General features: G+C 47.5%; 1 protein-coding gene across 1 annotated transcript; it reads right to left on the reverse strand.

Moving 5' to 3' along the window:
- On the reverse strand, positions 1–27,397 carry ASB9 (ankyrin repeat and SOCS box containing 9). The gene is made up of 7 exons (XM_049643471.1): positions 26,951–27,397; positions 19,460–19,539; positions 11,034–11,141; positions 7,745–7,895; positions 5,727–5,861; positions 3,803–3,994; positions 1–235 (listed from the first exon to the last, which is right to left on the reverse strand). The coding sequence occupies exons 1-7, from the start codon at positions 27,039–27,041 to the stop codon at positions 111–113; spliced, it is 882 nt and encodes a 293-aa protein (XP_049499428.1). The 5' UTR covers positions 27,042–27,397; the 3' UTR covers positions 1–110.
- Between the last annotated feature and the right edge of the window lie 469 nt (positions 27,398–27,866).

The raw sequence follows: 27,866 nt of genomic DNA on the forward strand, positions 1-27,866 counted from the left end.
TTAGCCAAGCTTCGTAAACCTGGATTTATTTCACAATGCCGGTGGCCACAACATTCAACCACATTTGTGTGCGGCCTGTGATATCCCCCTGAGATTTTGAGATAGCTCATTCACATGTGTAGGAGAAAACGCTTCAGCTCCTCTGGGAGAAAGAGCTCGTTGATCTTATGATGCTGCTGGATTCCGAAGCACTTCCGGATTTGAAGGCGGCACAGCTGCAGCAGAGAAGGAGGCCCTGCAGAGAGACGGGGAGACAAGCCACACGTTGGTGCCAGCGACCCAAGACTACTTGCTCTTTCCTCCTTTTACAGCACCCGAGCCGCACCACGGTCACAAGGAGATAACGCCGCTCTCCTGAAGACCATGTTCTGGTTTTGGGTCGGGGGGGGGGGGGGGCAGCATTTTTAGGCCATGGTCTCTCTTACCCGGAATCTCATGCAAATGAGCTTGTTAGGTTTTGATTTAGAAGAGACTGGAGAGAAAAAAAAAAAGTCAAAGCCTACTCCCGCTAATGGAGGCCTAAGGCAGCTAAGTCTGGAATGACGAAGCCGCACAAAATTCCCCAGGATGGAGAGAAAATTCATGTTTAACAGCTTCCTTGTATTTTTACCTTAAGAAAAAAGAGAGGGTATTTCGAGACACAAACGTGTATTTTTATAATCTAGCAGTTTCGGGATATTCAACTAAAGTGAGTGATCAGTGAGGCCCAAGTAAGTGTATGTTACCTGAGTAAGTCATATTTGTTTTTTTTATTCTGCGTTCAGGGCTAACCCGATGCCAGCACAAACCTGGCACAGGGAACCAGCCAAGAGTTTACATTTCAGGACAGTGGTTCTCAACAGGGGGCTGGGGGGGAGGGGAAAAGGAGGGGACAGTTGGCAAAGCCTAGAGACACTTCCGTTTGTCACAACCTGGGGGAGAGGCGCTACCAGCATCTGGCTGGTAGAGACCAGAGAGGCCGCTAAACATCATATGGTGCACAGCACAGCCCCCACCTGGCCCGAAACGTAAACAGAGCTGAGGCTGAGAAACCCCCTTATGGAGTAAAAGGGTGGGGAACGATTTCCCACCCCTCCCCCACCCCCTGCACCAAACTGTAATGGGAATTGTGCTTTGGTTATCAAACACACACAAAAAAGCCAAGCTATGCACCGTCAAGAATCCCAGAAGGCAGTGGCCCTCAATCCAGGATGCATTTTAGAATCACCTATCGGGGGAGCTTGAAACCACACGGTGTTGGGTCCCACCCCTGAGATGGTGCGTCAGTGAACGTCAGGTGGGGCCTGTCCATCTGGCTTTTTTAAAGGCACGTGCCCCAGGTCATCTTATTGTGCAGCCAGGGTTGAGAACACACGCAGAAGGATCCAGAGGCCTCGGATTTCCTACGGCGTCCCTACAAGTCGGTTGCCTGTTTCTCAGGTGATGGAGAAGGGCAGGTGGAAAGAGCCGCAGGCACCATCAACGAAAATGAATGCGGGATTTTCAAGCGGGACCTCACGGCACACTCCGAAGGCCCCCGTCGGGATTGAGGGAACCTTCCAGACTACGCTCAGTGCCACTGGAGCCATGTACTAACGAACTGCTTCCCAGCGCGCGCGAGGCACACATTAACAAGCGGCAGAAAGTACACTGCGGGGAAACTGAACTTCGGTTCACCTCGTAAAGGAATGGTGAGGGACGTGACTAATCACGTGTGCTAGACACGCTGTCAGGAACGGCTGGAGGAGGAACCGATAAAGAACTGTTGGACGATGTAGAAAAGCGGGACATCAGAGTTAGCTCAGTGCAGCTACCGACGCCAATCGAATATCTGCCGTTTACTGTAAGTAGGATGACGTACAACTGCAGCCTTCATTCCATAGAGCACTGGCACCTGCGAGCGTTCGAGCAGTTTGCTTTGCTCAGTAATAAAACCAGCTAATTTCTCTCTGCGAACTATCTGTCGCTCTGGGTCTCGATTTCTTTTTTTCACCCAGCAACACTCACGTTTCACACGATGCTGTACAGCGAAAGTAATATGGGGCGTGGCTCCTGTCGCACTGGGCTGACCGGCATTTTTTTTTTTTTTTAGTTTTCCTTGTGCGCCATGAGTAAACACTGCTTTAGACGCTTTTCAAGGCGGGTGGGGTGGTACTATTCCTGAACTCCTTTCCAGGGACATCCAGAGACAGAATCTGCTGTGTTAGATCTGCAGGTCTGGCCTTCTGTGCCTGCCTGGCCTCATTTCCTGTGGGCTTCCAGGCTGCTGAGAGGGGCAAATGACTCCGAAAATGACTCATGGAGGCAAAAGCAGCAGTAATTCTCTCCAGTGACAAATGACATTTTACAAACCAGCGGGATCATCGATCACACCGTCACCAAAATGTAATCAAAGGAATGAAAGGCAATGTAGGAGCCTACGAATGGGCTTGGGGACAGAAAGTAGAAGGAAGAGCCTGTGGACGTGATCGAAAAATCTGCTGGGATTATTTGCTGAGGCACATGAGGGGACTGTGTGTGTGTGTGTGTGTCTATGTACATGACCTAGGGACTTTAGGGGCCCAGGAGGCCCTTCTGCTTTTGTGGCCCTCTTTCCCAATGGGGAAAAAAAAACGGTATTTTACAACTGTGTGGGTATAAAGACAAACATAATCCAGGTTGAGTTTTATCCACTTTTTTCCTTCAGATTTGAAAGGGAATTACAACATTTCTGTGGGTCCCTAAAAACATCATGGGCCCCAAGCATAGTGCAGTCTGGACCTGCTGGAGAAGCAGGCCTATAGATAGAATTTTTTTGAAAAAACAAATCACCAAAACGCAGGTAGAATGGCCTGGCGATCACCCCGCTGCCTAATGTAAAGGGGTCTCTGTTGAACCGTTCCTTGCGCCCGGGGCCTGGCCTTCCCTAGCCCGCTGACGCTGCTCAGAGAGTACAGGCCTTGTCTGGGGGGCCCTGAGGCAGGTCTTTGGCTGCAAGTACCCGGGGCAATCGGAGCGGCGGGAAGGATTCGGCGGCCGCGGTACGATTCTGCACAGAGCTAGGCCCAATGCTCAACCCGCGAAGAGAATATAACCGGATGACACGCCGTCAGAGCTCTTCTCCCAGGGCGGCCACATGCAGGGTCCCACAATCCCGAAAACTTAACAAAGTGCACACTCTGGTGAAAAAGTAGGTCCTGAGCGGGCCGCTCTCCATTTCCAGGGACAATTGTGAATGCCAGGGGAGGAGGGGTCTCTGCGCCCCACCCCAGCCCACAGCCCTACCCCCTTGCACGGTGCTCAGTGACAATGTTTAGTTGTTTGGGTCCAGAGTGCTGGTTCTCATTTGTGAAGGAGTGTGGACTCAGTGGTCCCTGACTTATAACAGTAAGTGTCTCATCACCAATGAGCTGCCTTCTTGCCCCCACAAACCCGGCGCACCGTAGCCTGGCCCATCTGTAGAGCAGTGAGGCATCCAGGGGCACGGTCCAGCCCCAAAGAGGGTTCCACTGCATCATTCTAAAGTATGTTTTAGGTAACTTTAATATCAAACATTTTTTAATGATATGTTAATGCTGTCAAAGCTGGCCTACCCCATATCTGAATACTCTATCACCCAAGATAGCCTGTCTCCAACATCGCAAACGACAGATGGTTCCTTACTACATAGCCGGTACTGTACCTTGTCGAATACTAGATTCTCTCAGCACCCCACAATGGGGGATGGCAGAGAATGGGCTCTCACACGGTATCAGAAGTCAGAACTCGGTAAGTACCTGTCTCCCGCTAGAGCCCGCAGGAATCTCTACGGATTAGGGCCTAGGCTCGGGCAAGGGGGAAGCACCTTCACGCTCCAAGAAGATCTGGGTCAGAGGGCTCTCTGGAGGCACCAACTCCAAGGGACATTTGCCATCAGCGTTCCTGGCCTGGGGGTTCGCTCCAAAATCCATGAGCAGGATGGCCAGCTCCCCATTGGATGTCCTGGCCGCTGCGTGAAGAGGGGAGTCCAGACCTCGGCCTTCATTCACATTTGCTCCTATGCCGTCACAAGAAGAACAGAGAGTCAGCCAAGAAGCCAAGTCCCAGCATCCCCCTCCTCAAACGACTGTGCCGCAAAAGTCCTTAACCAAAGGGCGTCTGCAGTGGGCAGGGCAGTTCCACAAAAATGGGCATGACTGGAATCCGTTTAACAATTCGGGGAAGATGCCATCTGACGATGTGACTGACGGCACAACAATGAGCTATACTGCACATGAGGCTTAAAACCTTGCCTTTGGGGCACCCGGGTGGCTCAGTCGGTTAAGCGTTCGACTCTTGGTTTGGGCTCAGGTCATGATTTCATGGTTGGCCAGATCGAGCCCCGTGTTGGGATTCTCTCTCCTCTCTGTGCCCCTCCCCCTACCTCAAAATAAACAAATAAACTTAAAAACAAAACAAAACACCTTGCCTTTGAGTGCTATACACAGGTGTGTTACATACAACAAGAATCCTGGTGGTGTGAAAGCTGCACGTTCACTATTAAAGGAGTGTAAATATTTGTACAAACTGGAAGTGAGGCCAGACGGTGAAATCTCATCTATACCGAGCACCATATTCACACACTGAGCAACTGTTATGGGGTGTAAAACCCGGGACCTGGGACTGTGTGATATGAACTGTAAACAGCAACTAGCTGTGAGGGCATCTCATAGAACAAGATGGCCAATTCCAAGGTCACAGGAAAGATGGCAAAGTCCTCCTCTTCAGGAATGAGGTGGATTTCTAGGCCCATCCCAAGCCAATCCTGTCTCTACAGTCTCTACAAATCCCCACCCCAGCTGGATGCCGGCTCCCACGGGGACACGTGGAGACGTGTGGTTTTGCCTGAGCTGCTGTCCCTCTAGTAAAATGGGAAACTACGTCCACTCAACAAATATTAACTGGATTGAACAGATATTAACTGGATTGTCCCCGTATTGTTCTTGGCTTTGCGAGGGATGTGAAACCTGGCCCTTTCCTGAGAGCTTAAAATCTACCTAGAGCATTATGGGAGAGGGAGGGAAAATGGGAGGGAAAGAGAGAAAGAGAGAAAGAGAGAAAGAGAGAGAGAGAGAGAGAGATGGAGGCGGAAAGAGAGAGAAAATAAGAATGAATCTTCTAACTCATGGCAATGGCCGCCAAATGAGTAGAAGGCAACAACAACAAAAAACGTTAAGAACATTCGAGGGAAGGGAAAGGTTACTGGAGTTTTGAAGAATAAGCAGGACTCAGATAACTACAGGGGTGATGAAATGGTCTTCCAAGGTTGAACAAGAGACTGGACAACAGCAGGGAGGTGAAAAAGAAGGGTACTACATAGGCCTTGTTGAGGATAACAGAAGATTTACAATGAGCTACAAACGGGACAGGTGGAATTTCTGGATCCAAGCACACTGGTGAAGGAGGCCCCGGGGGGAAGACCCAGGCCTGGTCCAGCAGCTGTGGGAGTCAGCGGGGCTAAGAACGTGCCTGCGCACTGTGGAGGGAGGTGGCCGAGGGGAGGGAGGAGAAGCAAGGACCACCCTGGGAGGAAATACTGTCATCATCATTATCCGCATTACAAGGGAGACAACGAACATTCAAACAGGTTCAACTATTTCCCCACGGGAACACAGTCACCGTGAACCCTGATCCTGTCTGAGTCCACTGCCCCCACCGTGTCCCCTGCTACAACACAGAGAGCTTTCAAACGCATTTCGTTTCTTTCTCGTCTTCTTTCCTTGTGTCGCGTGCTTTCTAAAATGTTTTACCTGACTCCAGAAGCTTCTTGACACAGGCCACCTGCTGTTTCCTGCACGCCAAATACAGAGGGGTGCCCAGGTGGCTGATGTTGAGGTTGAGGTTGCCTCCGTGAGCTGCCAGGATCTCGACGCAGTCCACATGGCCTGCAGCCCAAAGCAGAAGAAAGACGCTATCGCACAAATTGCCTCAGCCGGGAAACCGCACCTTCCCTGTGTTTGGGGTGCGTACATTTCCCCGGGACCAGAAGCTAGCACGGGGAATAGGGAATGAGTTTAATCCCGGCCATCAGGGAATGGGTTGACTGTTGAGATGGTAGCTGCAGCTCCGGGTAGAGCCCCACTTGGGTTTACCAGCCCCGGTAAGCGACCGGCAACCTTTTCCAAGCGTTGGTGGCCTTGTAATTGGCCCGGATATAGAAACCGAAGTGAGGGTCGGGAGGGGTGTGGAGGGACAGGACCGTGGGGGGACCTGAAGAGGAAAGGGCACGGTGTGGGCCATGGGATGGGGCAGGCAGCCCACAGGGTCCCCCAGGGCAGGCCCTGGGAGAAACAGGCCACCGTGGGCCCAGGTGGGGTTCAGCCGCCAAATCCAACGGGAGCGGGGCCCAGTCTGGCAGAGGGGGGGCTGGCAGAAGCCGCATCACCCTTGCTTGGTCTAGGAGGCTGTACTTTAAAACATTGCTCCTCTGCGTTTCGCTTTTTACATCATTTGAGTTCTATGCACCCAGCGAATATGATGAGCTGCCCCGTCTCTTAAGGAATAAATGTCAACGCTCTGGGAGATAATTAGCATATGGATGGATTCAGTCACATGGGGTTGCCGTAAGGTTCCCGGGGAGCCATCCTGGGAAAGCCACCAAGGAGCTAAAAACTCTCCCTTCCGCCGATGTGTGGTCATGATGGTGATGAGGGCGGGAATGAACTCTGGAGAGGAGCAAAACTGGCCATGTTGTGTTTTGTGCCCGAGTGAAGAATGTCGGAAAAATTACGACTTTGTGGAGAGTATTACCCCAGCTGAATAAGTCCTGCGTATCTAACGTACAGCATGGTGACTGTTTGGGATACTGTACTGTATACCTGAAATTTGCTGAGACAGTAGATCTTAAGTGTTCCCCCCGCCACACACACACACACAAAATGGCGACTATATGAGGTGATGAATGTGTTCATTAATTTGACTGTGGTGACCATTCCGTAATGTACATGTGTATCACGTCAGTATGTACACCTTAACTGTGTACAATTTTATTTGTCAATTATACGTCAATAAGGCTAGGCGTGGTGGACCATCACCCCAAACTGTATACAACATCCTATATTTCCAAAAACTGAAAGTTTGTTCCACTTAAAAATCCTAGGTGGCCCTGTGACAACATTCCTTAAGGCCCTAAAATAGAAGGATATAACTTGTTTTATAAAATCATTTGATTTTTGTGGGGTCATGTGTTCAACAAGGTATTCCACAAACATTGACGGATAGTCTACTATGTGCCAGACCCTGTTCCAGAAACCCGGCAGTGAGCCACATTCCAGAGGCTGCAAAAGGGGGCTTCTCGAACTGTGGGTGCATCCAAATCACCTGGGTGGTTGTGAAACAAACTGCAGGTGGCTGGGCCCCACCCCAGAGTTGCTGATTCAGGGGGTCAGGCGTGAGGGCCAAGAATCTACAACGGCATGCCAGACCAGGCTGATGTGTCTGGTCCCAGGATCCCACACTGAGAAAATATCCCTCAAAAAATATCCCTCTTCGGGGCGCCTGGGCAGCTCAGTCAGTTAAGCCTCCGACTTCAGCTCAGGTCACGATCTCACGGCTTGTGGGTACGAATCCTGCATCGGGCTCTGTGCTGACTGCTCTCTCAAAAATAAACATCGAGAAATAAGCTAAGAATCTCTCTCTCTCTCTCTCTCTCTCTCAAAAATAAGTAAATATTGAAAAAAAATTTTTTTAATCTCCCTCCTCTTCCTTCTTCCTTGCAAAAGGAAGATGTCTGTTGAAGCAGGGGTGGAAATTTTAAATTCAGATTTACCTCTCTTAGCAGCTTCATGGATGGGAGATGCCAGGTCGCTCACCGGGTGGGGGCTGGCACCGTGATGAAGAAGCAAAGTGATGCAGTCCAGGCTGCCGCTGATACAGGTATTGAACAAAGGAGTGTGCCAGTCGGCGGTGACACAATTCACCTGGAAAGAAAAGCTCCAGGCTGAAGGCAGGCAGAGGGGTGTCCTGGGTTCAAATCTGGGCTGCCCTACTTTCAAGCTGCTGTTTAACTCCTCTGAGCCTGAAATTCCACAGCTATAAAATGAGGACAAAAATACCAAATTCCACAAGGTTTTGAAAAACTGAATGAGGGACGGCACTGAGAATGTTATGGCATAGTCTATCATTTCCATGCCCCCAAGAACATGAACTCTGAAACTAGTTAGGCTAATTCCAATAGTTTACAAACGAATCTCGTTTTCAACATTCCATTCTAGACCCAACCCACACCATTCCAGTTTCCTTCACAGCAGTGAGAGTAACCTTTTAGAGTTGTTAACGTATCATCTTTAAAAAATTTTTAAATGTGACTTTCACAGAAATGTAGGGTGAGTATGTGCCAAAGATTTTATTCAACTCGTTCATCGATGAGGGAACCGGTAAGGGGGTAAGGCTGGCTCAAAGCAGAATTTATATAGTCAGCCAATTAAATGCTGAAATACATTTGCTAATAGATACAAGACCGGCTAATGTCCTACAGGGCCATAAAACTATCATCTTTGGGGGCGATCTTTCCAAACGTTGGAAAGCAGACAGAAACTTATAAGGTAACATCCGACTTCATGGCGTTTGGGCTATAATCGAATAGGAAAGAGCAAAGCCAAATGCAATCTGTCTACATTGTCAAATAATTCTGCGGTGAATCCGTTCAGCAGAGATATTATGAAGACAATGAAGTCATTCTCACAAGCCATTTCCAAGGAAGGCTAGGATTAGGGAGGCACAGAAGATGTGAGGGTGCAAAGTTTAAGGAGACACTCACTCCCAGGGGCACGTGATGCTGAACAGCCCTGAGAGTGAGGGGCTCTTTAAAGCTTGCACCCTAGGTGCCTCTCTGCCTTTCCTGAGTCCTGGCCCTGTTTCCATGTGTGGAAACCTAACCCCAATATACACCCGATGACGCACTCATTTATGGCTCTCTACGACTACTGTCAGGAGAAAGCCATTTCCTGGCACGGACAACCCAGCATTCAGCCGATTCCAACGGGTCCTTTACGTTTCAACTTAGACATCATTTCCCCTAGGGATCCTCTTCGGGCCTCCTCTCTCCCCCACCAGAAACGAACGGGCCAGGAACCCTTCTGTGTGCTCCCAGCAACCACCTTAGCGTTCATGCTTATCACATGGTGGTAGTTTGCAAAAATGGCCTCAGATTCTCTGCACAGGATGCATATCCCTTTACAATGTAGCCTTGCAATTCCTCCCCTCACAGGACGGACACCGCTCTTCCTCCTTGAATCGGGGCGTGCGCAGGGGACTTGCTTTGGCCGATGGGACAACAGCAAATGTGCCCCAAGCTGAGAGCCCACCTTCTTTTGATGCTCTTGGAATCCCCGCTACCACGTGAACAGGCCCAGGCTGCCTGCCAAAGGATGAGAGACCACGCGGGGATTTTCCGTCTCCTCAGCCATCCTGGCCAAGGTCATCACGAACCAGCCTGCCCCAGCCAACCGGTCAGCTAACCTCCAATGCCTAAGCTGACGTCAGCCGAAGCAGGACAGACCAGAAGAACCATCTGGCCAACACAAGGATTTGTGACATAAATAAATGGCTATTGTCTTCAGTCATTAAGTTGGGGCGCTTTGTTACACCGCAGGATATAGTGGGCAAAAAGAGCGCCGTGTAATGGCCTGCCATGGCTGAGATGCTGTGCATTCAACAAACCAACTTCCGCTCCTTGCGGCTCACGGCCATACATTTCCCCGCCTCCCGGGCAGTTACACGTGGCCTGAGTTCTGGCCCACGGGGTGCGGACAAAAGTGATAGATGTCACCGCCAAGATAGGCCCTTGAACGTCTTCCATGCGCAATCTTCTACATCTTTTCTCCTTCTGGCCACCCGGAGTGGCGGCCACCACTAGGAGCACACGTGAAAGCCACTTGTCGAAGATGGATGCAACAGGCTGAAAGGAGGCTGCGTGCCTGAATCACCCCCAGAGAGTGCCACCCAACAGAGAACACCCACACGGGAGTTTCAGTTGAGCAAGAAATCAACTTTGATTGCATTAGGCTACTGAGATTTCACGGTTTATCTATTAAAGTAATGAGGGTTATATTCACTTATTCACGTGTTTACCTATCTGGCTGTGCCCTCATGTAGTTTACGAAGGTCCTAAGAATCTTTATCCAGAGTTTAGGCACATAATACATGCTCAGTGAATGCCGGTTGAGAGAATATGAGAAACTCACATACATATATATATATATATATATATATACACACACACACACACACATATATATATACACACACACACATATATATACATATATACACATATATACACATATATATATACACATATACACATATATATATGTGTATATGTGTATATATATATGTGTATATATGTGTGTATATGTATATATGTGTGTATATATATATGTATATATATGTGTGTGTGTGTATATATATATATAATTTTCTGATCAGACTCGTCCATCACTTTCGAACATGGGGGACTTAGTTAATGGAAGACTTACTGGTCCCTACTTTCAAACGTAATGACTTTGTGTCTTCCTTCTCTAGGACCTCATTATGCCATCCTGATTCTCACCCTTCAAATAATAATCCTATACCTCACGTCTCTCAATCCTCACAAAACCACAAGAAGCTACATAACTTCCTTGTTATTTTCTCCCTTTTCTCAGACACAGACTCTTAAAGCTCAGAGCCTAAGTAACGTGTCCAAGTTTCCAATATTAGGAAACGGTAGACATGGTTTGAGACCATTATTCAGGTCTTATGGGGCCAAATGGTCTATGTTTTCCATAATATTTCATTACCTGCCAGCCTCAGGAAGGAAGGCAGATATCTAACAGGTGTTTCTCAGTAGTGACTGTTAAAGAATATGATATAGACGCAAATCATTACTTTCTAGCTAAAAACTCAATACTTCATCTATTGCTAAAGCAAAGAAGCTGATGGACGTTCAACTTTTGAAAACACCCCTCTTCAAACCTCAACTCAGGCTAGTCAAAAATGCTGGAAATTACTCAAAAGGGATAGAAGTACTCGTTTGTCATTCATGGTTTCTAAGACATTATTTGAGCTGCACTTACCTGAGCTCCATGCTTTAATAAAATGTTTGCACAAGAGACATGACCTCCAAGGCAGGCTTCATGGAGTGGGGACACACCATCTGCTGTGATGAGGTTCACAGGCCACCCCTGGAGAGGAAATGAGCAGAGTAATGAGTGCAAAGAGACAGTTCCGTAGGGTTGGTTTTGAGCCACAGATCCAGAGCTGTGACAATTCTTTTAAAGTCAACCTGGCTCACAGTCTGACAGTATGCTAAGGTATTCCTGATGACATAAAACAAACAAACAAGGAATTTTCATGCTCGCCAACAGCCACGTAAGTGAGTTGGGACTCAGGTCCGCCTCTAGTTGCCTCTTAAGATGACTATGTCTCTGGCCCTCACCGTGATTGCAGACTCATAGGAGTCCCTCACCCAGGCAAATTGTGTCTAGATTCCTGACCCACAGACACTGTGAGCTAATATATGTCTATTACATTAAGCCGCTGGCTTTGGGGGTAATTCGTTACACAGCAAGAGATGACTAACACAGGGCCAAAGCATGAGGTGAACCCCCACAGGCAGAGGCAGAAAGTCCCAAAGGAGAGGGGCAAGTACATTCTTGCTCCAGGCGCTCGAGGACTAAAGAACCAAGAAAGTTGTCTGAAGGCCCTGGGGTTCGTCAGCCTCTGGGGAAATGTGCTCTCCAGGAGATGGATTACGAGCCAAACCCAAGCAAAACATCAAAAGAGCTCCAGGAGAGGCTCCGCAGACCCCCCGATGGTGGACTACATTATCCTTAACAGGAGGAAACTGAGTACAGTAAAAGTTCTTTTCCTCGGGACACATCGGTTAAGAACCCGGTTAGTTTAAGTGATGACTTAGTGACACATTTAGCTTTTCTTCCCAGAAGAGTTACAATTTGCCTAAAACCATTCCAATAAATTGCGTCCCACATCAGCATTCCTAACACACGTTCTTCCACTTACGTGGACATTTATGAGTCAGTCAACCTCCCGATCACCCTGTCCTGTTGGCTTTTACCCTCTGATGGGTGACCTCGTAGATTTTTGAGAGGTCCAACAATTCTGGGCATACACCTGAGTCCACAGGACCCTGAATCCAGAGCCCTTCTTTGTGTGGGCCTGAGGCGGGGGGATGGTTCTGGGAGACTAGAAACAATCCACTCGTAAATGAGAGATTCCAACATCCCTTTCAGCATTTTGCACCCCCCCCCCCCCGGAGCTCTGCTATTCCCAGGGAGGGAAGGGACAATATCTTCCTTCCCTTTGTAACCTCACATCCCATCTGTACCCAATGTGCACTTCAGAAATGCTTACTGACCGCAACTCAAGAAGAACGGAGTTCTTGCATGTCTCCCTTTACAAGTAGTGCTCATGGACTTCAGGGCGACATCTGCTATCTGATTTTATTATTATTTAACTGGAGGCATCCCCTCAAAGATTTGTTTTCAAATCCTTTTTTACCCTCCTCTCAGTGCTCCATATTTGTCCTATCTCTTCCACTCGCACTGCTAGAGCACACAAGAAATTCACAGCAAAATGTTACTTGCGTTTTTCCCTGTGCAACAGATCATGAGATGAAATGTACTCCTGCAGTCACCACTGCCATTTTTTTTTGAGACCACTGCCATTTCTCAGCAATCATTTAGGTACTTATACAAACACCCAGGTAAATGAAAATGCAAAAAAGAAATTAATCGCCACACAAAAACCTTTCACCACATATTACATATTCATATTACAAAGAGGTTCCTTTGCGTTAAGGTTCGCTTTGCAAACTCAGGACTCCGTGTACAGTTCGTCACTGAGCTACAGCTCCACTTTAAATGAACGGTGGCAATTTGTCTGAATTATCGACAAATCTGAATCGTATAATATTGTGAAGTAATTTTTAACCCATTACTTCATACAGGATCCAGTCCGCAATAGGTTCTCGGGGGGGGGGGTAATGGATTAAATGGCTTACTTTAATTTTTCTATAATCAATTGTCCCTACTCTCAGTCTATAATCAGACGCTCTTTTTGATGGGTCCTTGAGGCTGGGCAGTATCGGGACACCCATGGGGAGGGACACAGTGCTCAGTACCTGGCGGCTTTCTGTCCCAGCCTCAGATCATACGCCCCCAACTTTCAGACTACAGGGTTACACTTTTCCCCTTGTCCTATACTCAACTGACACATCGTTCTCTACACTCAGCACAGAGGAAGGTCATGAATACCTGTCTCTCATGTTCATCAGAATACACCAGTCCCTTCTGTAGCAAGGAGATCAAAGCCACTTGATGGGAGGACTTCCTACATTCCACTCTCTGCATGTCTCCAGTCTTTTCTACCATTGCTCCTTTCTCTGAGGCAGGAACAGGTGAGCTCACCCCAACAGCCTCACAGGACCTCACCCGGTCCCTCTGCCACCTCACGACTTTCTTTCGGCCACATCTCACATGCGTCCCCCCACTCTCTCCTCTTCAGGCAGACTTTCCTTTTGCGTTTCAAAGTCTTCCCTTCCTCATTCCTCACCCTCTTCCAAACTTGCATCCAATGCTCTTCTTCCCTTTGCTTCCCCCTGCCGTTTTTTTTTTTCAGAAATAGCCTGCCCCCCTTTCTTTAACTTCTAGCCCTTCTCTCATCTACCAACACAATCCCACTGAAACTGCTTCTAGAGATCACCAGAGACTTCCTCCTTATTGAATCCAATATACATCGCTCTAACCTCCGCCTCCTTCCACCTCTGAATTTGCTATGGGTTTATCCCAACCTTGTGAAACCTCTCCTCTGGCTTCTAAAACCAAGCTCTCCCTAAAAAACAAAACAAAACAAAACAAAACAACAAAAAAAAAACAAAAACAAAAAAAAACAGGCTTTATCTCTGGCCTCCTACTGTCCTTTTACTGCCTCTCTCACTAACTCTGTCCTTTTCCTCCAAATATCTCCTCATACAGACATTTCAGGGATTTGCCCTCAAATCCTTTCTTTGTCTCTCAATACTCTCCCCACATATGGTATACAGCTTTCAAAACAAAATCTCTACCCCTTGTACGTGTTTCTAACTCCCTGCTAAGACACAACCACCTAGGGACCCAACTAACCACATCAACTCACCCTCTGCCAACAACCGAGCTCTCCCTGAAAAGGGCTCCTTGTCTTGCCAGCCCTCATTCTCTGAATGGCACCACTATTCTTGTTCCATACCTCGGATGGAGACCTCGGAGGGAGGGTAGCAGAATGATTCCCAAGTTCAAACGCTGGCACCATCCCCTAACAAGCAGTGCGGCCTTGAGCCGGTTACTTATCTCCCTCAGCCTTAGCTTCCTCATTTGTAAAATGGGGCCAACTGTACCTACCCTATAGGGTTGTTATGAGCACTAAGAAATGGTGTATACAAAATGCTTAGCGCTCGGTAACTTGTAGGTCGTCATCATCTGAGATTTCTTCCTATTCTTTATCACTTAGCCTTCAATCAGCTGCCACATCCTAAAGATCTGATGTTTTAGAACACCAGGATCTTTGCTAATATCCTCTCACTAGTGACTTAGCCGTTTGAGGATTTCAGGGGGCAACATAAGGAGTTTTATTCGAGGAGCTGAAAAGCCAGTCTTCACCACTCGCTCTCAGCGAGACCTTATTGCTAAGGTTCTTGGTCTTGGCCGTGCCTTGGAATCACTCGGGGAGCTTTTAAAGTCCTGATAACCAGGCTGCATCCCAGAGCACTTGCAATATAATCAAAGGACATAGAAGTCGGGCATCAGTATTTTTAAGAGCTCCACCTTATCCCAGACATCTCAAGGTGATTCCAAATGTGCAGTCCAGACTGAGAACCACCAAATTAAGGTCCCACTATGGTCAAGTGATTCCTTAATTGCTTTCTGCTGGCCTAACAAACTGCTATTGTTTTTTTTTTCAAATAAATTTTTATGGAAGTGCAATAAAGAAAAGTTCATAAATCCTAAGCGTAAATCTCAGGGAATTATCATAAAGGAAATATACATCTCATCACTACACAGGCAAAGAAAAAGAACATTACCAGAAGCCCACATACATGCTATCCAAATTATGACCCACCTCTCATCCACAAAGGCATCCACGATGCTGATCTGTAACACCATACGTTAATTTTCCCTGATTTTGAATATTATGTTCATTGAACCATGAAGTATGTATTTGTGTGTGTGCGCGTGGCTCCTTTCATTCAATATTATGCTTGTCACACTCATTTATTCGTCCATTTTCATTGCCATACAGAGTCTCGTTGAGTAATATGCCATCATATATTTAACCATTTTACTTTTGATGGACACTGAGGTTGCTCTCAAGGTTTTTGTTCTGTTGCTCTTATGAATAATGCCGCTATGAATAGACCTGTTTGTGCCCTTTGCTGAACACACAGACACACATACAGTAAAACCTTGGTTTGTAAGCACAGTGAGTCCAGAAACATGCTTGTAAGCCAAAGCACTCGTAGGTCAAAGCAAACCTCAAGAACCATTGACTCAGTTGTGATCACGTGACATTCGGCATCACACTACTCGTATTGCAAGACATGGCTCGTTTATCAAGTTAAAATTTATTAGAAATGTTTGCTCGTCTTGTAATCACTTGCGGAACAAGTTACTTGCAATCGAAGGTCTTACCGTATCTGTGTCTGTTGCATATAGACCTAGAAGTAGAATTGCTGGGTTATGGGGTAGGGATATTTTCAGCTTTAGTAAATATCGCTTAACACCTTCCCAAAGTGATTTGTATAATTTATACTCCCACCAGCAGCATAGAGAGTCCCAGTTGCCCCACATTCTTGCCGATACTTGGTATTATCTGTCTTTTGAAATTTAACCCTTCTGGTGGGAGAAGCTGGCAATACAATCTCTCACTTGTAATCTGAATTATCCCAATGACTAACCAGCATAGTTTGATTTATTTGTTGAATATTTGGATATCCCTCTTTATGAAATGCCAGTCCAAGTCTCTTGCTCATTTTTCTGTTGGGTTGTCTATCTTTTTTGTATTGATTTTAGACAAGGAATATGAGCCCTTTGTAAGGTGTGTGTGTGCGTGTGTGTGTATATATGTATACACATATGTATATAAATATATATACATATATTTACATATATGTATATATATGTATATATAAATATATATACATATGTGTATTTACTTATATATTTATGTATATGCATATACATGTATATTTATATATGTAAAATGTTTTCTCATCTGTGGCTTGTCTCCTTGCTTTTTAAACATTGCCTTTTGATGAAGTTCTTAATTTTAAAGAAATCCAACTTATCAGTCTTTTTGTTCCTTTCCTTATACTATTTCTTTCCTGTCAAATGCCTGTCTCTCTCTCTCCTACACTGTCAAAATGGACTTTTTTAAAAAAAATTCCTTGAACACAGTGGCTCTACAGGAGTTTTTAGAAAACTACCAGTGTGGGGCGCCTGGGTGGCTCCATCAGTGAAGCATCTGGCTCTAGACTTCAGCTCAGGTCATGGTCTCATGGTTCTGTGCTGACAGTGCAGAGCCTGCTTGGGATTCTCTCTCCCTCCCTCTCTCTCTGCCCCTTCCCCACTCACGCTCTCTATCTCAAAATAAATAAATAAACGTTTTTTAAAAAACCACCAATGCATGAAGATGGCCCTGGGTTAAATCAGAATACCTGGAGTGAGGCCCAGGCATTTTTATTGCTAAAAAATGTCCTGGATTATTTTAATGTGAAGCCACCGTGAAGAATAATGAGTTACGGATTCAGTTTCTCCCTTCTTGGGCCACATGAGAATTTCTTTTTCTTTTCTCTTTGTTTTACAGCCATCTCAATGTTTGGTCTTATTCCCCTTCCTAAAATGTGTGTGTTTGGTGTAGCACCTGTGTTTGTCACTATTCTTTGATCGTTATTAGAAGTGTCATTAGATCGTAGTCAGAGAATAAATACCATGTGTGGTGACGGTAACTGGAGTAGGTAAGTTACAGGACGTCACCTCGGTTCATTCTCACAAACCCACATAAGGTAACATAATAGACTGAATTTTTGGTCTTAATTCTGTATTCCCCTCTAGCAGTATAATACATTCACACCCTTGCCATCACCTCATAGTTGACAAAATATAATTCCTTCATCCTTGACTTCAGACCCGAGCGTCTGACTTGCTTTGGCCAACGGGATGTTGGCAGATGTGACGTAAACAGACTGGAAGTCCTCGTGCATGGTGGGGTTTTGCCCGGCCTTTTGCCATGAGAACAAGAGGGATGGGAGACACATGTAGCAGAGCTGGACCCAACCCACAGCTTGGAGCCAAGCCCAGCCTCGGCTGGCTGACCCAAAGACTCGTGAGCTAGAAATAAACGTTCATTGCACGATGCCACCGAGTGTGGGGTGCTCTGTTGCACAGCAGGATCTGACTAATACGGGTAGTTACTGGAATGCTCATTTTATGAAGGCAGAAATTGAGGTTCCAAGAAGACAACTTGCTCACATAATGCGATAGAGCTCAGATAAAGAAATGGTTCCGTCTGATGCGCACTAAACATATAAATACTGAATATAAATGAATGTCAGTCCAATTTAATAAGTGATATATAGAAGCTACAGCGATCATTTTTCATCCTATCAAAACAAGGTAAATGTTTCATTTTATCTGGGAAGCAGCTTAACGGCTTTAAGCTAGAGTTATATGTTCCTCCCTATATTTCTATTGATAATAGGCCGCTGGTACCATAAACAGCTGAAGACAGTGGCTTAGGGTGGTCTCAAATTTTTCTTTAGAAATTGTTATCTCATAGAAGGATTTCTTACTCTAGATAGGCCCATGAAATTGGACTTTTTTTTTTAATTTAAAACATTTATTTTCACTAACAACTACTTAGGATGTACGATGTCCTTCCATTATGACTCCAGACAAAAAACCACAGTAGTAATAGCAGTATATAGGACAATCACTGAGAGGAATAACAGATACTTATATTGCATTATCATTATTATTTTAATGTTTATTTTTGAGAGAGAGAAAGAAAGCACGAGTGAGCAGGGGAGGGGCAGAGAGAGAGGGAGGCAGAGGATCCAAAGCGGGCTCAGCGCCAACAGTAGAGAGAGAGCCTGAGGTAGGGTTCGAACTCACGAACTGTGAGACAGTGACCCGACCTGAAGCTGGAAGCTTAACTGACTGAGTCACGCAGGTGCCCCACATCATAACTATTGTAGGTGTCTGAAATATCTCAAAATACACGCTCAGCCTACTTAGAAAATAGGGTAGTTATTAGCATCACCAACTAAATCTTATTTAATGCATTCTATATCACTATGTCACGTTTGATTTTTGTAACAATTTGATAGGTCTTCGGTATTGTGCTTCATGCATTTAAAACATTAGTCTGAGGGACATCTGAGTGGCTCTGTCAGATGAGCATCTGACTTCAGCTTGGGTCATGATCTCACAGTTTGTGGGTTCGAACCCTGGGTCAGGCTCTGTGCTGACAGCTCAGAGCCTGAAACCTGCTGCGGATTCTGTGTCTCCCTCTCTCTCTCTCTCTCTCTGCTCCTCCCCTGCTCATACTCTGTTTCTCTCTCCCTCAAAAATATATAAGCATTTAAAAAAATAAAGTATGAGGCTGAGAAGGGGCCAGACTGCCAAGTGAAAAGGTCTATAGTCTTTTCAGAAAACAGAACATTCTGAACAAAAACTTTATTAGAATTTTGAGTGGTGATTTAACCCACTTTTTTAAAAGTATCTTTGCGTAAGTTCCCAATAGTTTCAAACCAGCAAAACTTAAATCGGTGTGGACTGGAGATGACACCTGAGGAGCAGAGAAACGAATCTCAAACTGGGTGGAGCCACCATCACCTAGAGGTTCAATAACACTGAAAATGTCTTCAAAATTTCAAGATTACGTATTTAAAGAGACATTTCAAGCATTTATTTCACATCAGGGGTTTCCAACCTCAGCACTACTGACATTTGGGGGTGGAGAGTTTTTTGATGTAGAGGACCGTCCTGTGCTCCGTCCATGTTCAGAAACATCCTTGGTCTCTACCCACCAGATACCAGTATCACCCCCCCCGACCCCCACTCCCAGCTGTGACAGCCAAAAATGTCTCCAGCCATTGTCAAATGTGCCCTCAGCGGTAAAACCGCCCCAGTTGAGACCAGAATGTGTCACGGGATAATTTTCAGGAATGCGGTCTACTGAATAAAGCGAAGGCAGCCTGAACGCACTCATCTGCCTGTTATTCACTCGATAGATATTATAGCACCTATTGTGTGCACAGGATTGTATTAAATTCTATTATCACGCCAGCCTCCAAAGAAACGGTTCAAGGGGACAGGAATCACCTCATTTTGCCGACGAGGAAATTTATACCTTAATATCCGACTAAATGATTTTTTTTCTCAGTGTGGTGAACAGTAGGATACGCTGCATATTTATCTCTCTTTTTGCTTCCCCCAAAGCCACGTACCTGGTTGATGAGGCTTCTCAGAGACAACAGACGCCCTTGGATAGCAGCTTCGTGCATAGGAGACCAATCAGACACAATATCTGCGTGGAAAGGGAAGAACAGGTTACCTCCTGTTCATGCACGACAGACACGAGGCTCATCCTTGCTGGTCGGTAAGAGCCCGAGGGGGTCTTACTGGATGGAGACATCGGAGCCAACCAACCAAAACTCCCATGAGCCTTTCAGCATTTCTCCCCTCCATTGATGCGGCTAGTATGCATTTTATTTGAAAGGTCTAGATAGCTAAGGAAAGAACTACAGCCAGTATCCAAACAGAGGACAAAAGGGGTGGGTTGAGATGGGAGAATACTGGACTCCCATTTACCCAGGGGTTTCGAAGGCAAACGGTCTGTTTAGGTAAGTGAGAGCCTCACTAATTAGCAGCATTAGCGTGCTAAACTGCGGTTGCCAGCCTAGCTTCCTGTATGACATACAAACTCTGGTGTCTCAGCAAACAGCGCCACAGACCGATGGAAGTAATCGTGTGATTACACGCACCATTAGGTTTGAAATCAGATCGACACAGAACTCTATCTGTTTATGGATTACCTCCTGTCCCAGTATCAGCCACAAATTAGAGTTTGCTCTGACCTTGTAACGGGGGACATTATTTACCCCAAAAGGCAGCACGCCAATGGGGTTAAAGAGAGGCCTGGATTCAGACCTGTGTGGCTGCTTCTGAGCTGTGGGTCCCTGGACAGGCTCTGAGCTTCAGTTTCCTTCCCTGTCATGTGAGGACAGCAATACACTTACCCGTAACTCAATACCTATTAGCTACTATCATTATCCTGCCCTACCATTAATCAGCGTCTTGATTATACCCCACCAGCACTGCTATTAAAAATGGCAAAATTATTCTACAACCGTATGGGAAGAATACACACTCTTAGGAAGGAAGCCTATAAGCCCTATGCCAACACATGAAATTAAATGCTCTGCTCTCTTGAACTGAATGTGGAGGTAACCCGCATGAGGCACAGAGCGGAGCTTTCCTCATCTTGAGCCGTGTTCTGATTTCCAGAACAAACACAGGAAGTCAGAAGGTGAGGAGGCCCGTCTGATACGAGGCACGCCTTGGAAAGGAACTGGTGTCTCCTAAAAGCGAAGGACGCCTAGGGAACCAGAGAAGTTGCTAGTGCCTTACCAAATGAAAAGCCAGAAAGGAGGAGGCTAGCACACTTTGTACTTAACACGTGTTGGCTGAGGTCGGCCTGCTGTCCAGACAGGGCTACCAATGCCCTGGAAAATCTGTCCCAGGGAGCAAATTACCATCCTTCCAGATGGATTCATGAAGCATTTACAGGTGAGAGGAGGCTGAATGAACCTGCCCACACACTGTCCGCCCAGTGCTTTCTTCTGGGGTCACTAAGAGTACCTAAGGTCAAACGGCTTTTCCGTGACCTCCCAAAACCATATGCTCAACACAAACTTCACGTACTCACGGCGCCCTCTGAGGATCCGGATCCTCTCAGGAAAAATATCGCTGTTTCTAGTGGCCGGGGGCCTACAATTCAGACTGCAGATGTGGAAAGATTTCTGTCCAAATTAGAAGTAAAAGGACAACGAATTCTGCACTGTTGGCACGAATGCAAAATGCCACCCGCACAAAATCTTGAGTGAGAAGAAAGAGCCAAAAATCGAGAAAGGTTTGGAAAATCAGTTTTAAATAAATGTGCAAATGGACCCTAATGGATCGTGGTCTCTTAAAGCAAGCTTAGATGATTAGAGTTGACAGCCTCAACAGTCCAGGCAGGTAATTTGGGTCCTAAATTCGAACTCTGTTCAGATGCCATAAAAATGAGACAACGGTATTATCCAGTGGAGACAAAAATGGGCTTTGTTTTGGATTCATTTATCATGAAACCATTACTCCTTCTATTTACAGTAAATAAGGAATTCTGTACTTCCCTAAGAGGGAAAAAAAGGATATCTGAAGTTGTGGACCCCTGCTTCGGAATGTAGTATTTACAAAGCAGACTAGTTTGTGTCACCGAGAAGCGCAGGCCGTTGCCCCGGTACATGTGCTGGGGTGGGGGGAGGGGGGGGCTGACGGTCTGCACCCATCTATGTGACTAATGGCTTGATTTATAATCCACATACCATACAATTCACCCATTTAAAGTGTACAATTCGGGGACGCCTGGGTGGCTCAGTCGGTTAAGTGTCTGACCTCAGCTGAGGTCATGATCTCGAGGTCCGTGGGTTCGAGCCCCAGATCGGGCTCCGTGCTGACAGCTCAGAGCCTGGAGCCTGCTTCGGATTCCGTCTCCCTCTCTCTCTGCCCCTCCCCTGCCCATGCTCTCTCAAAAAAAAAAAAAAAAAAAATTAAAAATCTTTTTTAAGGGCATAATTCATCGGTTCTCAGAAGATTTGTGGAGTTGTGCAACCATCACTCTGGTCAATTTGAGAACGTTTCCATCGTCCCCAAAAGAAACCCCTTGCCCACCAGCAGTCACTCCCCATGTTTGCTCTCCCCCACCCCTACACCTGGCAACCCACGATCTACTTTCTGTCCTTATAGATTGGCCTGATCTGGACATTTCACGTAAATGGAATCACATAGTATGTGGTCCTTGGTGACTGGCTCCTTCCACCCAGCATAATGTTTGAAGGTTCATCCGTGTTACCATATGCATCAGTAATTCATCCCTTTTGATGGCCAAATAATACCCACTGTATAGAGAAACCACATTTTATTTGTTCATTCATCAGTTGGCGGGCATCCGTGTCGTTTTTACTTCTTAGCTGTTATGAATAATGCTGCTATGAACATTCATGTGCCCATTCTTGGGTGGCCGTTTTCAGTTCTCTTGGTTTCGTACCTAGGAGTAGAAGTGCTCTAGGACACGGGAACCCGATGTTCAGCCTTTTGTGGAACTTCCAACCTATTTTCCAAAAACGGTTGTACCAACGTATCTTCCCACGAGAAGTGTATGAGACTTCCCTTCGTAATTTAAAGTCATTTCGGACTAGCGTTTGGTGAACCTATCATAGGGTGTCCGTCGCTCCTGCCCAGGAGAAAAACTGGGGTCCTTGGAAAGCCAAACTTCAGAGACCTCAACAGGTCTCTGAACAGTTGGGTGATTATGTAAAAGCTTAAAAATGTGACAGCGGATATAGGGTTTTTTTTTTTTTCTAGCATTGAGGGCATGGAGATATGTACACACACACACACACACACACACACACACACGGTTCCGTAAACACCGTAATTTGCAACATGGACTAGTCCAAACACACACTCTCATTAGCTCTCGAAAACACTGAAGAGACAGCTGAGAAGTCCATCCTATGTGATCCTGCCTGGGAAGCTCAGGGAGAGGTTTCTCCAGGGGTTTCCAAGAGCCCACACCCGAGCAGGCAATGAGCTACAGGCATTACGCGCAATTAAACCCAGAAGCAGCTGTGCCCGCCTTCCTGCTAACAACCAGAGGGCGCAGAAAGGGCAGGAAAGGGGACCTATTCCTGCCAAAACACGGAAATGCTCCCAGTAGGAGGCTGGATGAAGAGGCCACTCAAGGTCACCACCCCCCCCCCTTCCACCTGACCCCACCACCGGCTTCGAAATTCAAGGGCCGTGATCTGTATCCAACCCCTCGTCCAAGCCCTGAGTATATATTAAAGATTCCTCCCCAACACTTGCTCAGCCAGGGTCTAAGGGTTTTACTGCCAAACACTAGATGCCAAACGGGGTCACTGGCAATGCCACAGATGCAGTAGGGGCGGGCGGCTCTCCTAACGAACCCACTCCACACGCCCTCCAATTAGTGCCATTAAACCTACCTTTCTTTTCAGTCGAGTCTCCGTCAAACCCTACAGCACATTAGGAAGGAGGCCATTTCGTTTTTATTGCAATCTCTGGAATGACTTTGTAAATTTCCATCACTTCAGAGGAGACTGGTACATGCAACATTCTGCCAGGTCAAGGGGCAAAAAGGGAGGCTGGGTTGCCCTGAGGGGGCAGAGCACCTGCCTCGGGTCGATGGCACTGCAGAGAGCCGGGCGCCGGGTTTACAGCTACGGTGGGGACCCCGGTTGGATTCCAGGACAAATAAAAAAGAGGAGAGAGAGAAACAGAGTCTCACGGACAGAAACAGGAAACAGAAAGGCCCACTGAGGCAACGCTGGGCGAGTGAGGCCTGTCCACTGTAATTCTTGCTCCGGTCCCCCCCCCACCCCCACCCCAGTCTCTTCTTTCTCTGTCTCCGTCTCTCTCCCCCTCGGGCCACTTTCTGCGCAGGGACCTCACATCATCACCCATTCTGTCTCCTTGGGCAGGTTTGCTCCAGAAAAGCTGTCCCTGCTGAGGCACCCCGAGATCTCAAAATCCGCCACGAGAGCCCAGAATTCTTCCCTTTCCCTGCCTGTGCTTGCCTGTCTTCTGTTTAAAATGGGAGCCCACTCTCTCCAGGGTGGGCTGGATCTTGTGCGGAAAGAAATGTCTCCAAAAAAACCTGCTGGATGGACACTACAAACGGGAACCGTGGTTACCTGCTCAGTGGGTTATGGGTGGTGTTTAGTTTCTCCTTCAAGGTATTTTCCAAAGTTTTTTTTTTTTATTTTTTAAGTGTTTTTCTTATTTATTTACTTGCGAGAGAGAGCGAGAGAATGCAAGAGGGGAGGAGTAGAGAGACAGCGAGACACAGAATCGGAAGCAGCTGTCAGGGTCTGAGCCGTCAGCACAGAGCCCGACGCGGGGCTCGAACTCACGCGCCTCGAGATCACGACCTGAGCCGAAGTCGGACGCTCAACCGACTGAGCCACCCGGGTGCCACTAAAAGTTTCTACGAGTGGATATGAATTGGTTTCACCCGAGCCGCCGTATCAAAGTACCACACAGTGGTGGGTTTCAAACGACAGAAAGGCGCGGTCGTGTAGATCTGAAGCCTAGAGGTGAGGAACGAAGGCCGTGCCGTGTGCAGAGGCTCTAAGGAAGAATCCTTCTTGGCCTCTTCTGGCTTCAGGTGGTGGCCACCATCGTCGTTGGGTCTTTTGGGCGCACGCATCACCCGAATCTCCGCCTGTGCCGTCACAATGCTTCTCCCCGTGTCTCCCGTCTTCTTCTTACAAGGACACCAGTCGTCACATCAGGGCCCACCCTCCCCCAGTATGACCCCATGGTAACTAATTACATCTGCAATCCTATTTCCAAATAAGGTCACATTCTGAGGTGCTGGGGGTTAGGGCTTCCACGAGTCTTTTGGTGGGGGGGGGGGGGGGGGGGACACAATTCAACCCGTAACAAGGTATGTTCGGCGGGGGAGGGGGAAGACATTCTTATTTTGCTCCTGGGGCAGAGGATTCAAGCGTTAATCTCGACGAGGAGCCGGTTGCCTCGTGCACAGCCTTTGCTCCCTTCCTCCAGAGTAGGAGGTGGAGACAGACCCGCAGGGAGAGGCCGGAGCCGGGGCCGCAGAGCTCCCCCAGGCCGGCCACTGGTTCCCCTCCCATCGGCCCAGTGCCGGGAATAAGCCTCACCTGAGCCGAACTTCTCGGAGCTTCTCCACGTGGCCATTTGGAAACAGCATTCCGGGTGCTTCACATTCCACACTTCGCCAAGGTCAAGATTTCAGAAGCATAAACAGAGGCGACTGGGCTAGAATGGAGGTGGCGGCCTGGCGGCAGGCCTGACGCCAAGCAGGGGAGAGAGAGGTTCCACCCGGGCAGGGAGCGGGAGAAAGCCCTGGAGGGCTGCGTGGTGGCGGCGGCGGGGCTGCGTGTGGAAGGCGAGTAGGACTTTGCCAGTCAGACGCAGAGGAGGAGGTGGGAGAGCAGAGGTGTCCTGCCACTACCTTTTGACTTCTGCTTCTTCGGAAACTTGTCTTCCTTTTAGTTCCTGTGGAATGACAACCCCCGACCCCCTCCCTGCTTCTCTCACTCACCGGTGCGGCAGGCTCCGCTGTGGCTCTCCATATGCATGAGAGTTGGAGAACCAGTGGACTAGCCCAACAATTTCCCATGACCCCACAATCCATCCTGGCTGCGGCCGCCAGATTCATTTACTTACGGTTTTCATCATTGCCAGATCTCCACTCCAGAACCATCGATGGCTCCCAATTGCCTGCCTCATGAAGGCTAAACGCCACCTAGCCTTTGTAGCTCCATTATCTAGTTCCATCTCTCCAGAGTCGTTCTCAGCAGCAGCCTCCCTGAGACTCTCTGCATTCTAGTTGTGACACTTTATCCACTTTTTAAGCACCATACCTTTGAGTATATGGACACCCGCCCTCCCGTACCCACCAATCGGGCCCCAGATGGAGTTGGATTAGGATCTTTAGAACCCTAATCAGTGAAAACGGCTTGGCACCCCTCTCTCGAGTGGAAATAAAAATAAACCCAATACTTAGGTGTAAAAAAATCAGGTGGGGAAGTCTTCCAAATTATGGATTCTTTCCCATATTGACCTGGAAATACAATTTGCTGCCTTAAAAGTACAGTTATCAAATTCATTTTTGTGAAGTAATTTTGGGGGCCACTCTGCTTTCTACTGCTCCAAGTTTGTGCTCAATAAATCTGATTAATCCAGTTCTCCCTTTGCGGATCCCAATCCTACTCACTGTGGAGTGAGTCAGCTTCTTTGATGAGCAAAATCGGATAAATGAATGAATGAATGAATGCATGAATGAATGAGCAGTCCTCTCTGCTCAGTTAGTCAGAGGGAAGGCATGTTGTATTTTATTTTTTTCTGTTTTTTCCCTTTCAGCAGCCGCACTCTAGGAGAGGGGTAAGTCCTACCTGACCGCCAGGTCCCTATAGACAAGCGTTGTGGGCAGTTTTACTGATAATCTGAACCTGAATGTAATGATCTCGCCTCTAATGCTTAGACCCATTTTTCGGCATCCCTTCGGTCAGCGGGCACCTGCTGAACGCTCACAAGAAATGACGGTTGCCCAGAGGCATGAATCTTGATAGTCGTCAAGGACACCACCTTGACGTGTGTTGAGACACCACCTCGGGTGTGTTGAGAATCACACCCGAAAGACGCTTCCCCAAAGTTAAAACAAACAACAGTCTCCTTTCAAGGCGAATCAATCAGTGCTCAATGTCTGAACATCATTTATAAAGCCAGCCCCACCTAAACGCCAAATACCTAAGACCTTTTCATAAGTGTTTTGGCAGTAAAAATGTCCTAGTTATAAGGAACTTTTGTGCCTCCAGTGTGACATATGTGATACATTTGACCCACACAGTGTAATTCCTCGGAGCTCAAGTTTTTACTGGTGAGTAAACGGTGACAGTTGACTTTGTGTGGTCTCTAGGACCCTGCAGATAGAGGTAAAGGCGTTAATGACAAGCGTGTGAAGGATATATACCAGCAAGCGGTGGCCATCTGTCCGGTAGCTGCCCCCTGGACACGCCTCGGACAGAGCCACTGAAATCACCCCGCCCTCTTCTCTCCTAATCGCGTCAGCCAGCCCCCCAGCACTCTGATTCCGGAGCCCCTGGACTCACCCCCCATCCATGGGTTTGAAAAGAAACTGGTGTCAGGAGAGTCTTCTGGTCTCAAGGACTTACTGCTCTTGCCCCCTGGCTTGCCGTCCATGGTGCTGTTTCCTAGGCCAGGAGCGGTCCGTGTTCCACTTCAGTTGTTCACAGAACTCCAAATTCCATGCTCCTGGGATTCCAGGGCTGAGGCTGGCTGAGCCGCACCGTCCTGGGCAGACGGTAGAGAACAGCAGAGAACAGTACAGGCAGGGTAATCTGAGCACTACCTGTGGTCAGGCAGACGCACGCGCCCAGACGCGCACTCGCGCGTGTACACACACGCGCGCGCGCACACACACACACACACACACGCTCCACCTAGCTGGCTGGAGGCTGGCCAAAGCTCACAACAGCCCCCCAGCCCAAGTCTGCAAAGTTGCTGATGTCACGTCCTTTCCCAAACTGAGACCAATCAGTGAGGAAGCCTTGGGGTTTATCAGGAAGGAAAGCCAGTTTGTAACTTTTGGAGAGCACAGGGAACAGGGTGGGGGTGAAGGAAACCACTCCCGGCTGCACTGTTGTGTTCACTCTGCTGGGATTTGCTTGTTCTGGGGGGGTGGGGGTGGGGGGGGCTTCTCATTGTTGACAAAGCCCCAGAACCCAAGAGCTGAGAAAGCTGGTTTCGCTGCAGCCCCGCTGAATTGCTTGCACAGCAACACGCCATCTGCACATGTGGTTTCAATTTTTCTGGGAGTTTCTTATGGGAAAATGTGTCTATATGTTACAAAAATGCTCCTTGGGAAAGAACTTCTATTTTCTTCCCTCTGACTACAGGGAGTTCACTACATGTCCCTTCGCCCTCCCTCCACACATTATATTTTGACTTCTAAATAAATAATTAACAGTTGCTGCTGGAAAATGGATTGCCAGGTGGCCCCGGGTA

Source organism: Panthera uncia, chromosome X, assembly GCF_023721935.1.
Source record: "Panthera uncia isolate 11264 chromosome X, Puncia_PCG_1.0, whole genome shotgun sequence".
In the NCBI taxonomy this organism is placed as follows: Eukaryota; Metazoa; Chordata; class Mammalia; order Carnivora; family Felidae; genus Panthera; species Panthera uncia.